General features: G+C 40.4%; 1 protein-coding gene across 6 annotated transcripts in view; it reads left to right on the forward strand.

Annotated features, from left to right (window-relative positions):
- The window catches only part of LOC126281323 (AP-5 complex subunit beta-1-like), a 137,120-nt gene that overhangs the window by 75,875 nt on the left and 43,060 nt on the right, over nt 1-18,185 (forward strand). For all 6 annotated transcript variants that reach the window (XR_007551250.1, XM_049980174.1, XM_049980178.1 and 3 more), the window contains 2 exons: nt 191-341; nt 12,798-13,041. Coding sequence is in view for 5 of the 6 variants with exons in the window: in XM_049980174.1 (XP_049836131.1) it covers nt 191-341; nt 12,798-13,041 (395 nt within the window). In the remaining variant the exon portion in view is untranslated. The remainder of the gene's footprint in view (nt 1-190; nt 342-12,797; nt 13,042-18,185) is intronic.

An 18,185-nucleotide genomic window follows, 5' to 3' on the forward strand; every position in this document is an offset into this window, starting at 1 on the left:
CAAATTTTGACTAAATGATACTGTTGTCATTTTGAGTGCTGAATTTATATTTATAATTTATATTGTGTATTTCAGTATTGTTTGTTTGCAGCTGCATTGTTAAGGCTTCAGTTTCTAGAACTAGATATGATTTCATATTTTTACACCCCCCCTGTGATACAACAGAACTAATATAAACTTTTTCACATAGGCGCCGCAGCTGTCATAGTACCTGTGATAGAAAGTGTAAGGCAAGAAATTTTGTGTAGAAGTTCCACAAAATTAAAATCCATATTAGTCAAGGCTATTTTCCTGTGCTGGAGTGATCTGCATCTTTGTGATTTAAACAGCAAAATACCAAAGTAAGTGTGTTAATCATCAATGTGTGTATCTATTTGTTATGTGGAAACAAGGAGGAAGAAAACATGTCTGATAATGTGATGTATTGCTCACACTGTCAACTAAGTGTATGAGGTGAAGTGGCACAGTTCTTTATCTGCTAACTTAACTCTATTATTGGTTTGATACCACACACATACTGTGGGAATGTTATTCTTCTCCAAAATGCATGTCATTTAAAAACAGAAGGCATACATAGTTACCAAATTATCTAATAATTGTTGTGAATTTTAATACAGAAGGAGTTGATTCTTTTATAATTGTGTAAAGGCTCCTACCAGGTTTATCAGTAATCAATGTGCTTAGTTGTCATATATCTCTGTCTAGTTCGAATCTGTTTTACAGATGACAAAATAATCTTTATTTGTTAAGAGTACTATCATTTGTAGTAAAAATCTATTAGAGTTTGTTTTAATACTTCAATCTATGGAATATACAGGTGTGTGAATGAATTTAGTTGTAGTGTTCTGTCCAAAGACTTTTTGGTGCAACTTTCCACAAAAATCTATCTTGTACAGGCCTCTTCGCATCTGCATAACTACTGCTTCCTGCCTTCAATCCTTGCTCTTTTTCTTCAGTTTTTACCTCCCCCCCCCCCAATTCCCTCCACATACACACACACACACACACACACACACACACACACACACACACACACACACTTCTGTCCGTTTCCAAATTGAAAGTTCCTTCATACCTCAGGATGTGTTCTATTAATCAACCCCTTTCTTTTTACTTCAGGCTGATCAAAATTACTTTGCGACTGATAGTTTGGTAGGAGCACAGGGAGACACTGAGCCGAGTTGATATGTTCCACATGGAATACATGCATCACGTTACATTTCATTCGACTCACTCAAATTGGACAACTATATGCTGTACAAAGATGGAACCGGCATCATTGTGCTCATGTTATATGAAAATGAATTTGCTGACAACTTTACTGAATTTGTGATATGCAGGAAGCATTCTTTGTTGCTGATGTTAGACGAGTACTTTATGTGAACAAACTTGCAAGAAAGCATAATGTTTTCATCTGCTCCAAACTGGAACTCTGTCAAAGTTTTCTGACATAGATAATTTCATTTAAATATGATGCACAATGGTCTACTTGCATGTTCTCGTTCCTTATGGTTCAGTCATGAGAAACAAATTATTAGGTTTATGAGTAACCTGTTGTTAAGTTTTCTGATCCAGCTGTTTATTTCTAACAAAAAAGTAAGATTATGCTTGTTTATTGTGGTAAGAAAAATTACTTTAAATTAGGTAACTGGTAGTAGAGGAGAGAACAGAAGTAATGTATTACTATTGCAGCAATTACATTGTGAATGGTGATATTTATTTTGTGTGATGTACACTGCACTCCTGAGAGGAGTTTTTTTTTTTATCTAGCTATTTTCCATACTCCAAAAAATTAAGTCATATCCACCAGTGTTGTATTCCTAGTATGATAATAGGAAAAACTCCACTAACATCACTCTTGTTGCTATGAAAGTTGGCTGAAGTGTTTCTGTCAACTTCATTGTGAGTGTCACTGTTGTTATTTAATGAAACTATCATTTCCTCCATTTAATTTTCTAAAACAGCTTCAGTCTGCTTGGAACTTTATATGATTCTCCACATTGGGTTGATGACCTCCTTCCAGTCTTCAGAGGCAATGTCCCTAATACCTTACTTTGTAAGTGTCTGTTTATTATTATTCCTGGCAATATAACCTGTTATTTGGGCATATACTAACCCCTATTAGCTTGAAATGACAGTGGTAAGGTGGTAACCTAAGTCTGTACACCCAGTTTATTTATTTATTTTCCAGCTCTTCAATTTCATCATTGGCGAACTGTGGGTTGTAGAGAGAGATTAGCGGAATTATCTCCACCTTTGTAAGGTTATTACTTACATCAGCATTTACTCCTTTGCTTTGCCATGGTAGTTGCTTTGTCACAGCAGCTAAATATTGAGGAGCATTGTTACTCTTCAAGCTTTTGTGGTGGGTATGCTGTAAATTGTATTCAAGGATTTGCTGCCGGAAGACGCTGTGGAAATTCCACACTATTCTCTCAGAGCAACTGTCCAACATCTTCAGGTGGTTGAACCCTTGCTGGTGGCTAGGCACAACTGACAGTATCAACACGTCGACGCCCCTGTATATAGAACACATGCATGAAGAATGCCCAGGAGCAGAAATCACGCATGTGCAATGATTTGTAGATAGATGGCACTTTACTCAATGGCCTCCGCCGAAAGCCATCTATCTGCAAATCATTGCACATGTGTGATTTCCACACCTGCTCATTCTTGACATGCAGATACCATCAGTCATACCTAGCCACCAGCAAGTTTCAACCAGCTGAAGATGTTGAACAGTTGCTCCATGGAAACATTGTGGAATTTGCACAATGTCATCTGGCAGCAACCCCGTGAAGACTCTTTACAACGTTAAGGAGCATTATCTAGAACAATTCTTATCTGGTTTCCCAGATTTCGAATTAGCGCTTTTGTGAACCACTTGATAAACATAACATGGTTTATTCCTTTGTGAGAATCTCATCTTCTTTAATTTAAAGGCAGGAAATGGTTCGAGAAAAAACTGTGTGAGGTTCCTCCACCTTCCCACCTTGCCGAAAGGCATTGCTTTTTCTTTCTTTAATGGTGTTGTCTGCCCAGCCCTGTTCGACAATGTGACCATAATTCACCAACATTTCATTAAACCACACCATTTTATCTACATTCATGCCATGAATCTGCCTTCAAAATCTGCATAGCTATGCGGTTATATCCTCCCTCTCCATCAAAAGTGTGCATCCACAGAATGGTCTGTAGTGAAATCATGGGTTGTGTAAAACTGTGGATAGCAATGTGCGACTACTTGAAAAAGGCATCATCGCTTAACAATGACCAGTAACTAGCTGAGCATCAGATATTCCTTTCTATGATAATAATCATTAATATTAAGATGAATCACATCCTCAATATATTAATTTATATGGGCAATGTGCTTATCCACACAATGGCTTTTCCCCCGTAGTTTCAAGCTTCATTGTTTTCCCATCATTCTTTTCTTTCTCGAAAATTTCCATGCCAGTCTTCACAACAGTGTTTTTCTTTATATTCAGAGCTGCAGGAGTTGTATTTATTACCTTATTAATGGGAAGCAGTGGGCCACTATTAACATTTCCAGTCTCGGAGTAGGCAATAAGACACAAAATATTTCTCTCAACTGACCTCGTGTGACCCTCTTCTGGCCAAGAGATCGATGTCAAACTTTTCCACTCTTAGCTTTGTGTGAAATTGCTTCTGGTAGTGTTTTGTACCACTTAACAAATGTGTGAGTGAAGGTTTGGCAGCTACAGGAGCTTGCTGCTCTTACGGGTCTTATGGGATTGGCAGTATGCATGCTGAGCTTTCTAAGTGGGCCTCTCCCGTACTACCTTTGTTATAGCTATCAATTCTAAATTAATTTAGAACAGACTGTTGGGATCAGCAAAAGTGCCAACTGGGAGTTCTCTTGCCCCTCATCTTCCTTCCATTTCTAATGACCTTTGAGAAGTGTTTGGCTAGTTGGGCTTGGTCTTTAGACTTTGAGTACATGTTGTTGCTATAGTATTAGTTCTGTCACAGGTCCTTTCTAGATAGAACTATAAGAAGCAACAGCTAGTAAACATCTACCATTAATAGGATTAACAGATTGATTCATGCTGCGTCGGACATGGTTTTACAACCTTGTTGTTGCCTTGTTTTTGTTTTTGTATTTGCCATAAGAAGGTTTATGTTAGTGAAGAGATAAGTAATTTTCATTGCATAGATTTCTGTTTTTGCTTCCAAGCCGTAGTGTCCACACACACAGAGCAAAACAAAGAGAGTCACTTAGAAGACTCGCAAATTTCTTTGTGATCATAAAGACAATACCAGAAGAGAGAAAATCTTATCAGCACCTCAAACTCCAACAGGAAAGTTGTATAGTGTTTAATTATGAACAGTACAGAGAGTATGCGGAAGAACATGGAGAACGGAAACTTGTGGTCATGAAATGATGTTTTAACCTCTGAGAAAAGATATTAGTGGAAGAAAAATCGAAACTAATTTGGATGATATCCAGAAAAAACAATCATCTTATTATGAGAAGTGTTCTACAAGGCCAAAGGTAGCAGATCTTTTACACGACAAGACTGTGTTCACATAGGGTTGCCACTTGAGTGGATAAATTCTAAAATCTTTGCAACAGTGGAAGATGTATTCTGAGGGAGAGATCTGATATTGAAGCACCTGGGGCAATTTTTCTGAGAGAAATACACCAAATCCTAAAAAATAAAAAAAATCATTGTTGCTATGTTATTTATCTTGATAAGACATGGCTCAATCAAAATCATGTCAGAAAGTGTATCTATCATGCAGGATCATCTGAATATCAAAAGTGCACAGCAAATCAGTGATTATCATGACGTATTTAAATGCTGGTTTATTACATGATTTAGAAGAGGGTTGTGTGCTCGTCATGGATAACAGTTATCGTTCAAGGAAAGAAGGAGAAATTCGTAATTCAAATACAAAGAAGGAAGAAACTGCACAGTGACTGGAAGAGAAAACTATTTCAATTTTTGGCTGCTACACGAAAGTGGATATGTTGGGAGAATGTCAGGCAGAATCCAAATTCTCAGCCCTACAGAAGTTTCAGTCCTATCCAAATTCCTCACTTTCAGTTCTGCACCACAGTTTAACCATGTTAAACTTGTCAAAGAGCAACTCTCATTCTCCCATTCCCTGCAATGGAAACACTTCTTTGCCAACAGTCCTTCCTACCAAATCCAACCTAATTATATTATTGAACCCTGCCTCTTCCAGTTTACACCATCATCCAACTGTGAGCCTTCACCCCTCCCCCACAGCCACCCCGTGATCACCATATAGGAGTTACTTACCTCCAACTTGGCCGCATTGTTCCTCCCCAGGTCTCTTCCGAAGAACACCACCATTTCAGCAGAAGAAAGGACAACCATACACAACCTCAAAGCAAATCCTGACCTTATTGTACGTGCAGACGAAGCTTCCACCACTGTTGTTACAAATCACAGTGACTACCTGGTGGAAGGACTCTGCCAGCTTTCTGACACTTCCACCTATAAACTCTGTAAGAGCGATCACATCCCAGAAGTCCAACATAATCTCCAGTCCTAGGTTGAAGCCTTGAGACATTCTCACAACCTCTCCCCTGAATCCATTTCCCTTCTCACTCCTATGACATTCTGCACACCTAACTTCTACATGCTTCCCAAAATCAACAGATGCAACAATTCTATATATCCCATTTTAGCAGGTTGTTATGCTCACACTGAAAGAATTTTGGCCCTCACTGACCAACACCTCTAACCTGTTGCCCAAATTCTAGCCTCCCACATCAAACATACCAACAATCCCCCTACTCATCGCTGTTGACACCACTTTCATATACACCAATATTCCTCATGTCCATGGTTTTACCACTGTTGAACACTACCTCTCCCTGCATCCTTCAGACTCCAAACCCACTACCTCAATCCTCATACATTGTGCTAACTATATCCTAACACACAATTACTTCACCTTTGAAGGGAAGGTATAAAAACAAATCCACAGCACAGCCATGGGTTCCTGCATAGCACCCACCTATGCCAATCTGTTTATGGGCCATCTAGAGGAAACCTTTTAGCCTTACAAAACTACAAACCCCTGGTCTGGTTCTGGTTCATTGATAGTATCTTCATGATCTGGTCCTATCCTCATTCCATCACAACCTGAATGCCGTCTCTCCTGTCCGCTTCTACACTTGGTCCTCCTCAAACCAGTGTGGCACTCGAATCTAAGCCGCACTCGAATCTAAGTCGCGCCTGAAAAATGAGACTCGAAATCAAGGAAAAAAAAAATCCCGCAATCTAAGCCGCACCTGAAATCTGAGACTCGAAATTCAAGGGGAGAGAAAAATTATAGGCCGCATCTCCAAATCGAAACAAAGTTTGCCCATTGTAATATGAGATACAGTTTAGGTCGAATGAATGATGATACACCTACAGAAGTTCGGTTAGAGACGTAAGCTTAGCAGTTACGCTTTATCAGGTAGCCATTGTTATGCGTCAGGCACTCTGTCCGTATTTATACGAGTACCCTTCCTTTTCTACATGCTTCGTCTGGTTTGAATTGATTGCTTATTTTTCTTTGATCTGATAAGCGCAGGTTTCTTTGCTATAGGTGTTTACATCACTCTAAGCTGAAAATGCATTACTGCACTGTGTCATGCATAGTTTGTCGCATTCTGATAGTGCATGTTTACGGCCTGTGGCCGCTCGCGGCATGGCTTGCTTTTGTGCACGCTACAATTAAAAAACAAAAAAAGAGAGAGGAATCGTCTCATTAGCGAAACAATGGCAAGAAACTGCTATTTGTTGTTGTCTTACACTGCTGCTTTCTTTGATAATGATCAACAAGAACCAAATAATAGACTGCGTATGATAGAACATGTTCTGAACGAGAGTTTAGCAAAAAATTTTCTCTGTTTGAAAATCTGTGCAGGCGCCTCTTTAGTACATTACATTCTACACAGAAATTAGTCATCTTACATTTAAAAATCTAGTCAATTGCCGTGCTTCATTTGTGACTGCTCCACTAGTAAGCATAAGAATAATATGAATATAAACATGACATGATATGTATATTCTTCCGCGTTTGCTGTTGTCTCACTCTAGTTTCGTAGTTTATTAGGCAGACAGGATTTAAATGAGATAGCAGCAAACATGAAACAATACATGGCAAAATGTTTATATGCGTATTCCTCTTATGGTGACGAGAATACTGCATGTGATTCACAATTTATAAAAGTTCCTATTAGCAACCATCTCTTCTCACAGATAGGAAAAAATTCAGAACGTAGATTTGGCCATATTGACAAACATCCCAAACAGTCTTGCCAGTCGGATTTTCGTAGTACATTGAAATGCTGCTACATTCGAAGATGAACAATACGGAATTTGTATTTACTTCGTTGGATAATGTATGAAAATGCAGTGGTCGAAACTCGGGACGCAGAAAATAGCTCATCTTCCACTTTTTAATTTATTTATTGACGCAGAGGTTTTGGCGCCAGTATTTATCTTTGTTCCTACAAAGCATGCCTGTGTAGCGCTACATATAATCGACGGCAGAAGTAAGTTGTGGCAGCACCCACCAACTTTTTTCAGAATTTCTGCTTGCTTTGCATTCGATTCTAAGCCGCAGGCGGTTTTTTGGATTTCAAAAACCGAGGAAAAAGTGTGGCTTAGATTCGAGTAAATACGATACCTAGATGTTGGCCACCTCCTCTCTGATGGCTCTAGCCACTCCTGTGGCCATATCAAACCCACCAACAATACTTGCATTTTGACAGCTGTCATCCCTTCCACACCAAACTGAATGGGGTTGCACAGTGGTTAGTACACGGGATTTGCATTCAGGAGGACAACTTCAAACCTGAATCCAGCTCTCGTGGTTTAGGTTTTACTTGATTTCCCTAAATCGTTTAAGAAAAATGCAGGGATGGTTCCTTCGGAAGGGTGCAGCTGCTTTCCTTCTCCACCTTTGCTCCCATACAGCCCGACCTCCTGTGGGCAGCATATCTGCAGTGACAGAGGCTCCATTTCCCAGTACACTGAAGGTCTTACAAAGACTTTTGCAGGCACACACTATCCTGTATACCTAGTCTGCAAACAGGTCTCCTGTGCCGTACCCCACACACCTCCAATCCTTCCACCAGCCCAAGAACCAGCCACAAAGGAGCACCCCCGGTCACCCAATAGAAACCCGACTGGAACAACTGAACCTCATCCTTAGTCAGGGTTCTGATCATCTACCATCAAGCCCTGAAATGAGGGACATCCTACGCAAGATCCTTCCCACCCCTTCTAAACAGGCGTTGCATCAAACTCCTAAATTCCACATCGTCCTAGTCCATCCTTACGATCTCCCAGTTCCATCCCCTTATCACAGGGATCGTATCCCTGTGGAAGACCCAGGTGCAAGACCTGCCAGCATTTCCTATTCCAGTCCTGTCACAGACTTATCCTACCTCATCAAAAGCCGGACCAACTGTGAAAGCAGCCATTATTATATACCAGCTCTGCTGCAATCTTGGTTCAGCTTGTTATATTAGTATGACTGCTCTTGGCCACAGTTTGTTGGTGGCATTTCATCTTCGTGGACAGCTGTTGGGCAAAGTGGACCACCTTGTGGCCCAACATGCAGCTGTGCATAACATACTTGTTTCACAACCCACGTCATCTGAATGCTCCCCTCCACCATCAGCTGTTCTGAACTCCATAGATGGGAGTTATCCTTACAACACATTCTCCACTCCCAAAATCATCCCAACCTCAGTCTGTGGTGACCTGCTGTCCCTGATTCGTCCACCCAGATGTTCATCCCCTGCCCTCCCCCTGTGCCCTGTCACATCCTCTCAGTTCACCTGCTCTCACCCTCATTGTGCACTGCTCATTGCGGCACACCTCCCTCCCCCACAGACTCCTGACACTGTGCGTGTTAGCCGTGTCCTGCCACCTCTAATCCTTGCATGCTCTGCCAAGCAGTGTTGATTCCTCCCCCCCCCCCCCCCCCATTGATACCCTACTATCCCTCCCTCTTCCCAGCCCCTCTGCGAATTGTTGCTCCCATTGAACGCATTTCTGTTGCAGTCGGGCCGGAGAGGAGTGCTTACTTGTGTGTGTGTGTGTGTGTGTGTGTGTGTGTGTGTGTGTGTGTGTGTGTTTTGATGGGAGGGGGTCGTGTGCATTTCTGATTTCTGAAGATGGCTGTGGCCAGAAGGTTGTATGTAATACTCTTTTCATCGTGCCTGTCTGCAACTCACCATATCTTCTTTACAGTGAGTAGCAATCTATCTTTTTCATAATATTGTTGATATTCCGACCTGAACTTTCCATTATTTAAAATTGTATTAAATGTTAACAAAGCCCTCTTTTTCAGAAGTGCTTTCGTGTTCTTGCCAGTCTGCATTTTACATCTGGCCTATATTGCCCATGCCAGTTCTTTTGCTAGCTCAGGTAGCACAAATCATTGACAACTTTTAGTATCTCATTTATTAATCCAATTCCATAAGTGCCACTTAATTTTTTTGACCACACTCCAAAACTGTTATTTTACTTATGTTGAAATTTTTGTTATAACCACTTTTCAAGACACTATCCATTTTATTCAACTGTTCTTCCACATCCTTTGCTTTGTTTGACAGAATTACAATGCCATAGGAAAGACTCGTCATTTTCATTTCTTCTTTCTCAGCTTTAATTCTATTTTCTAATTTGGTCTAAGTTTCCTTTAATACTTGTTCTGTGTACAAATTGAAAAACATGAGGACAGGCCACAACCCTTTCCCACTCTCTTCTCAACTACTACTTCCCTGTCATTTCCTTTTACTCATAACTTTTGTCTCTCTTTCTGTAACAGTTGTAATTAACCTTCTGCTCCCTGTATTCAGTCCCTGGTGCCTTTAGAATTCCAAGGAGTGTATCCTAGTCAACAGTGTCAAAAGCTTTCTCTAAACCTACAAATGCTATGAATGCTGCTTGCCTTTCTCAGACTATCTTTTAAGATAGCGTCAGTATTGCCCCACATGTTCTTGCATTTCTTCTGAACCAAAAACTGATTACACCTGAGTCCAGCCTTTGTTAGTTTTTCACTCTTCTGTAAGTAATCTGTGTCGGTATTTTGCAACTACAACTTATTAAACTGATATTTTGATAATAATCTCATCTATCAGCACTGGGTTAATTGAAGTCTTTGGTACTGCTTTGTCAACTCACTACTTAAACTATCAGCCATAAACCTAACCTATACTTCTGGCTACACTATAGATCAGTTTTAGTCCTGAATGTGACATAACATTAATTATCTAGAGGGTGGGGATTTCTTCTCACTCACTTTGTTTTTGATATCTGAGGTGTGCGTTCAACATCTGCGCACATATGACTACTCTGCAAATCACTTAAGTTTTCGCAGATGGTTGATAGAACCACTTTCAGGCTATTTGTTGCCATTCCTCTCTGAAATAGCATGTGAAAAAAAGGACACTAAATATTGTTGTAGGCTCTCTGACTTATCTTATTCTTTTATGGTGATCAATTTTCTTTATATAGGTGGGATTAAAAGTTATTGACTGAAATTTCGCAGAAAGATCTTACTTCAACAAAAAACGCCCTTGTTGTAATGACTGATAATGAAAAATAAATAGATGTTACTTTTATTTAAAAAAGTAATTCTTTATTTGTAAATGAAATTTACACGTGATAATAAATATAGAGTATAAATAAATGTAAAAAATAGTGTTGCTGCTAGCTAGAATGTAACCAGGGCTTTGCAATGACAGGATTTTCGTTTTTTTTTGTAGGTGCTATACAAGTTCAATATATTTAAGGAAACTGATTATAAAACAAACTAAAACTGCTGTAATCTATGATCAAGCAATATGTGGAACAGTGCAGTGGACTGTCGATTTGCCTAATAGAAAATTGTACAAAACAGTGGACGCATGTATAAGTGACAGATGCTGCAATTGATTATAATTATGTGCTTGATGCTAACTACTCGAATCCTTTAACCTGATGTAATGGTACCAGTAACTCAGGCATGGCTTGTGGTTTCCATAGTGTGGAAAGCTGTGACAGTTATCGATCGGAACTAACCTAGATCTTGGTCACACTACGAATCAGCCTGTCACGACAACCAAGATTTCAGGAGGAGGAGGGGGGGGGGGGGGGGGGGGGGGGGTATTGCACTCTAGCCAAACGTTAACGTACTGTATCTTCTTTCTGTTTCATAGTCAACTACTAAATAATATCAAAAGCTAACTCCAAGATAAAATCTATAGGTATTTTATTTATCCAACAACATAATGCTGCCCAAGAGTTTACCTCAACAAATCATACTATAAGATGTATTTTGAAGAGATCTTTAACATGGTGTGTGTTAGCTTCACTTCATGCTTAATGTTTTCAGTATTTCATTTTGAAACATCAAGTATTATTGTTTTGTGGCAGTGACCGACATTAATTAAATCCATGTGGGAAATCTGCAGAATATGTTCTGATAATTTAAATTCTCTAATACATTATTGAGACTTTCTTTTAATATATTATTTTGGGGTGGCTTCACCTTAGAGCCTTTAAATACGAGCTGCATCTGCCGTAACTTGAGTATGGCGGCACCTCTTCTGGGTTCATGACCATATTGAATGGACCCTATATGACTGGAAAACTATGGCCTGGTCAGGTGAGTCTCGATTCGGTAAGAGCTGGTGGATGGTTCGAGTGTGGTGCAGACCCGTTGAAGCCACTGACCCAATTTGTCAACAAGACAATGTGCAAGCTGCTGGTGGCTGCATGATGATGTGGGCTGTGTACCTGGAATGTGGTGGGTTCTGTAGTCCGACTGAACTGATCATTAAATGGAAATGGTTATGTTCAGTTACTTGGAGACATCATGTTCCCCAACAAAGATGGAATTTTTATGGATGACAATGTGTCACATCACTGGGCCACAATTATTTGCGATTGGTTTGAAGATAATTCTGCACAATTTGAGCAAATGATTTGATCACCTAGAGTGCCTGTCATGAATCCCATCATACATTTATGGGACATAATCAAGAGGTCAGTTTGTGGACAAACTTCTGCACCAACAACACTTTCGTAATTATCTATGGCTGTAGAGGCAGCATGGCTCACTATTTCTACAGGGGACTTCCAATGATGTGTTGAGTCCATGACGTGTGGAGTTGATGCATTACACCAGGAAAAAGACGGTTCCACAGGATATTAGGAAGTATCCCGTGACTTTTGTCACAGTGTAGTGTAAGTGTGAAGAAAACTGAAGAGGGTCAGTGAGTAAGATTCACTTTTAGATGTTCTTACTGCATGCGCAGACCATATAGACCTGCAATAACAAGTTAATTAGTTTTCATTGTTACGGTAGTATCATTTGTCTTTCTTATGAAAGTGTGTCCATGTGTAATGGCAGCCTCCACTCTTGTAAAGGGTTTTTGTGCTGTTGTGCTGAATGTAATTGTACTTGATACTATTTGATGTGGAAACTTTGTGTTTTAGCCATTGTGTATATGACATAAGGTACTGCATGATTTCCTAAAACTAATTTTGTTACATGTTTTACTGGCACCTTCAGCAACATAACCCTCTCCATCTCTCTGTCAAAACCAAGGTATTGATAGTGAGCTCACATTCAGCAAGGTCTTTAAGCCACACAAAAAAATGTGAACAATACTAAATTGTCTCTAATGATGTCCAAGTTAGCATTCCTGTTTTTCCAGTTTTTGCATAATACTAATTGAAATAGTAATCTCTATAAACTCTTCTTGGTTTATTTTTACTGATTACAATTTTTTTCTTTCTCAGTTTGGTGGCTTCTGTGGTGGAGGACGATGTGACATTCATCCCATTTGCACTCAGCCTTGAGGAGAAAATGCGTGACCGGCGACCTGAAAGTGCTGTTCCCAGAGAGCTGCTCTCATTGCTGGTGCAGGTTACTACACAACCTGCTCCAGGAGCTGTGCACATGGAAGATACAACATTAGGTCATTTGGTGTCAGTATTCTGGGCTGCTCTTCGTCAATTGGAGAAGGGGATGGAGTGGGTGAAGGTGATGCTCCTGTCTTTTCATGTGATTGTCATTACTGTATTTGAGATGCATGTCCTCCTCAGTGTCCTCCGCTGTTTCTGTTGTTGCTGCTGAAGATTTGAGCATGCTCTGTTGCATAGTTCACAAAATAATGGCACTAAAGGGGGAACCTTTTTTACTTGTGAGAAAACCTAAGTTTAAAGTTTATTACTCATCACAGATCGAGGTAATATCTTCCTAATCTGTATTCAGTATCTTTTCAATTTCTTATATCATCTTTAATTTTATTATGCAGTCTTCCTTTTAGTTACGTTTTGAATGCTTCTAGGTGTTCTGCCAAGCTGTTGTTTCCATTTTTTGAGCAATATATTGATGACTGGGCAAGTCGTCATCTTCAGGTGCTACGAGTTTTGCTGTTAGTCATACTTGCTGCCTGGACTCAACCATACTTTTTATGCGTATTTTGACGACCGACCCATCTGTCTTCTTCAGATGTCATGTTTTGCTGTTATGCGTATTCTTTTCCTGGAATCCAACCAATCTGGTTGGAGTCCAGGCAGGGAGTACTCCTAACAGCAAAACTAGAAGCACATGAAAAAGATGGCTCAGTCAGATGTTGAAATATTGTGCATAAATGGAAACAGGAACTCAGTAGATTACCTGGAAGCACACTGTTAAACAGATTAAATTAATTTAAAAACAAAGATGATGTAACTTACCAAACGAATCCACATGGAATGTTTCCCTCTATTTCGTTCATAAGATTAAATTTATTGCTACTCTCTAGTCACTAAATAAACCAGAGCATTTTCCTATGTGGACTACATTATGTGCTGTTTGCACTGCCACTGGGGTGATCATTAAGAAAATGATAAAGATATGGCATAAGTTCAAGGATGTCCTTCAGAGGAATATTTGAGGGACTGGGGCTACTGACTTCTTCTTCTTCTTCTTCTTCTTCTTCTTCTGGGTTATCCTGCCTAGTATGGAGTCTGCTGCACTCAAAATCTGACATATTTATTTAATTCCACAGTTGCAAATAACCTAAGGGAGAGAAGTCGTGTGTGCCAAATGGCTGTGAATTATGTAAACTTTCCTCTGTATGTAATTGTATTTTAACTGTTTGTGGAAATTGGAACCAGCACAGCATTTGCCTAAATGAGTGTAGGGGAAACCACCTAAAAACCACACTCAGACTGGTCAGTGCATTATCGATCATGTGGATTTGATGTAGATGTGGCTCATCTTGTTTCGCAAGCTAGCATGTTACGCATTACACTACATGAGCATGTCGGCGACACTAACTACTGTTTCTGAGTATATTTATTCCTTACTGAAATTTATCATTAACAATGTATATATTGTTTAAATCAACAGCTCAATTTGTGGAATCAGTGCTAAAAATTTAAATAATTGAAAGGAGGATATAGTCACATAATTTGTTCCTGAAGAATGGCTTTGAGAACACACATTTTCAATAACTTACCGTCACCCCTAAAAATTTTAACCCTTAATAGAGTTGAGTTTAAGAGGAGCTTAAAGGATTTATTGGTAGCCTATATCATCTACTCCACTGTTAAATTTCTTAGTTGAACCAATTGAGGTATATGTTATTAATATTAATAAATAACTTATGTGAGAAGGAAAGTCGCTACTCATCCTATAGCAGAGATGCTGAGTTGCAGATAGGCGCAACAAAGACTCACAATTAAAGCTTTTGGCCATTGGTCTTGGTCAACAATAGACACACATGCGCGCACATACTCACACAAATGCAACTCACACACATGACTGCAGTCTCAGGCAACTGAAACCACACTGCGAGCAGCAGCACCAGTGCATGATAAGAGAGGCGACTGGGTGGGAATATGGAGGAGGCTGGGGGGGAGGGTCCCCCCCCCCCCACTCCCCCTCCAGGGGGGAGGGTTCCCCCCACTCCCCCTCCCAAACTCTCCCCTGCCCTCTGTCTAATCCGTCTAACCTGCAGCACTTCACAGTCTGCCGCCCCCACCATACTATCTGTCCCCCCTCCCTGCCCCAGCCTCCTCCTTATCCCCACTCAGTCACCACTCCCACCATGCACTGGTGCTGCCGCTCGTAATGTGGTTTCAGTTGCCTGAGACTGTAGTTGTGTGTGTGTGTGTGTGTGTGTGTGTGTGTGTGTGTGTGTGTGTGTGTGTGTATCTATTGTTGACGGAAGTCAATGGCTAAAAGCTCTGTGAGAGTCTTAGTTGTGCCTATCTGTGACTCAGCATCTCTGCTGATGGTGAGTTGCAACTTTACTTCTCATAATATTATTACATTCCATCCTGGATTTTTCCATTGCTTGATTCAAATAACATGTGTCTTATTTAAAATCTGACTTCTCATTTCATCAGGGCAGTAATATGATCATTGTAAATAAATGTTGTAAACCGCTTTCTGTTTGATCATACATGGCTACAACAACCTAATAATTATGTTACAATGGAGACTCCATGTAGAAATATCAACAATGTAGGAAAGATAGATTGCTACTTACCATAAAGAAGACACATTAAGCTCCTGAAAGGCACAATTAAAGACACTTAACATGAAGGGAAACAGAGAAACATACACCATTCGTGCACACAAGCAAGCCCACCTCATGGACACATGACCACCAGCTCAGGAAGTTCAGGCCCGAATGGCATTGTGGCTTGAACTGCAGCAGTTGGTGGTTATGTGTGCATGAGATGCGCTTGGTTGTGTGATGGATGCTGTATGTTCCTCTGTTTCCCTTTGCTGATGAAGGCTGTATGTGAAAGATCTGTGGAAGTGTCTTTTGATTGTGCCTGTCTGCAACTTAACATGTCTTCTTTACAGTAAGTGACAATCTCTCTCTTCCTACATTGTTAAGAATTACCATATGAACTTCAGTGTATATACAAAAACAAAGATTCCAAGACTTACCAAGCGGGAAAGCGCCGGTAGACAGGCACAATAAATAAAACACATAAACATTTTACATCATAAAGTTCCCATGTGGAAGTTTCTTTCTATTTTATTTACATCAGTGTATATATATGTACATGTACATACTTGAAACCATTTTGATATTAACTTGTAAATGAAAAGGAGTATTAGATTTTTTAATATTATGAAAAGGATAGATTACTACTCATATAGAGATGTGTGAGACAGGCGCAACAAAAACTGCTGTGTGCTCTAACATTACACAAATAATAACAGAATTACCACCAACCAACTTTTAATTTGTCTCCACATAAAGAAAAATACTAAGTCTCTGAATGACATTGTAGTCAGTATAACACCTGAAATCAGGGAATACATGAAGGCACAGTCTACAGTGAAGTATTCAGTAGTCACTTAAACATTAGAGTGGCCAAGGATCTGGCACACTGGCTTATATATATGGTTGTTTTGCACATGGTGCAGCATTTGATGTGCCACCTGTGCCGGTGTGAGGTGTCCTCTTTAGGCCGGACATGGAGGCATGCGCTATTTAATTATGTGCACTCACTGTGCAAAACAATACATTTGAGCTTTTGGCCAAAGGGCCTTCTTCTGAAACAGAAAACACACGTGCAAGCACAACTCTCACACACGTTCCCAATGTGTCTGGGCACTGAGGTCAGGCTTCTTATAGCAACTGCACCTGATGAGAAAGCAATATGAGAGTGGTGGGGGTAAGGAGGAGGCTGGGATAGGGAGGGAGGGGGATAGTAGGATAGGGGTGAGAGAAAGTGTAGTGCTGCTTGTGGGAGCATGCAGGGGCATGGTGGGGCCAGGGTATGGCTGCTAGGTGCAGTTGAAGGGTTTGGGAGGGGGTTGGGGGGGGGGGGGGTGAGAAGTAGTGGAGAGAAAAGACCAGTGGATGTGGTGGTGAAATAGAAAGCTTTGTGCTGGTGGACCAGTGGCAGGGAAGGGTATAGGTGGGTGGAGGACAGGGATCAGAGTAGGTTGAGGCCACAGGGGTTATGGGAATGTAGGATGTACTGCAGGGAGAGTTTCCACATGTGCAGTTCAGAAAAGCTGGTGTTGGTGGGAAGAAACCATATGGCACAGGCTGTGAATCAGTCATTGAAGAGAAGTAAATTCTTCTGGGCAGTATGTTCAGTAACTGCGTGGTCCAGCTGCCTCTTGACCATAGTTTGTGGGTAGCCATTCCTGCGGACAGACAGCATCTTGGTTGTCATGCCCATGTAGAAAGCAGCACAGTTGTTACATCTCGATTTGTAGATCACATGATTGCTTTCATACTTTCACAGGTAGCTCTACTATTGATGGGATCGGGTGACACCTGTGACTGGACTGGTGGTGGTGGTGGTGGTGGTGGTGGTGGCAGACATCAAAGTCTATTGCAGGAATATGATCCCTAAGGAAGGGATCAGGGGTGGACTGGGAATAGACAAGGATATTGCATGGGTTTGGTGGGTGGCAGAATACACTGTGGTGTATTTGTTCAGTGCTAGATGGAGCCCCAGTCATTACTTGTCAAAAACAGAGAGGGAACAGTACTGCAAAATGCTGTTTGTTCAGTCTCAGCTGTGTTCCTGTTTACCACCAAAGTTACCTATTACTGTTGATGGGTTATTATTTATGTCAAATGTTGGCACATGTAATGCACTTTCTCTGGCAAGTCATTGGCTGGAGGCTTATCTGTTGAGGTAACACTGGCCAGAGACTTGGCAGCTGTAAATGTCATGCCACTTGAGAGGGACAAAGTCCACTGGCTAGTCTGGTTCTGAATCACAGTTAACCCAGAACACCTTGCTTATGTTGTGCTTGTTGCTGCTTTGACTCTTACATACTTGCACAATAATTTAATACTTTTACTCTTGGTCTTCAAATAAAAAATAATTTTCTGAAGCAAAATTTATGTAAACAATTTAATAGTGCTTATCTTTTTTGTATATTTATGCTGCAATAATTTTATAATTAATAGTTTAACATTGCAAGGAATAAAATTAAAATAAAAAGAAAGATGACAGCACCAGCAGTTATACACAAGCCAATGAATTGGCCATTGGAGCACTTGACCACTGTATGTATCTTTAGAGAGTGACTTACCTTTTTCTGCGAATCATTCGGGCAAAATATTCTAGGAGCTCAAAGGAGCTTCTACCTTCTTCTACTCGCTATCTCCTTCTAAGATATACTGGAAAAGGGCCTCTTTATCAGAT

This window comes from Schistocerca gregaria, chromosome 7 (genome assembly GCF_023897955.1).
Source record: "Schistocerca gregaria isolate iqSchGreg1 chromosome 7, iqSchGreg1.2, whole genome shotgun sequence".
Taxonomy (NCBI): domain Eukaryota; kingdom Metazoa; phylum Arthropoda; class Insecta; order Orthoptera; family Acrididae; genus Schistocerca; species Schistocerca gregaria.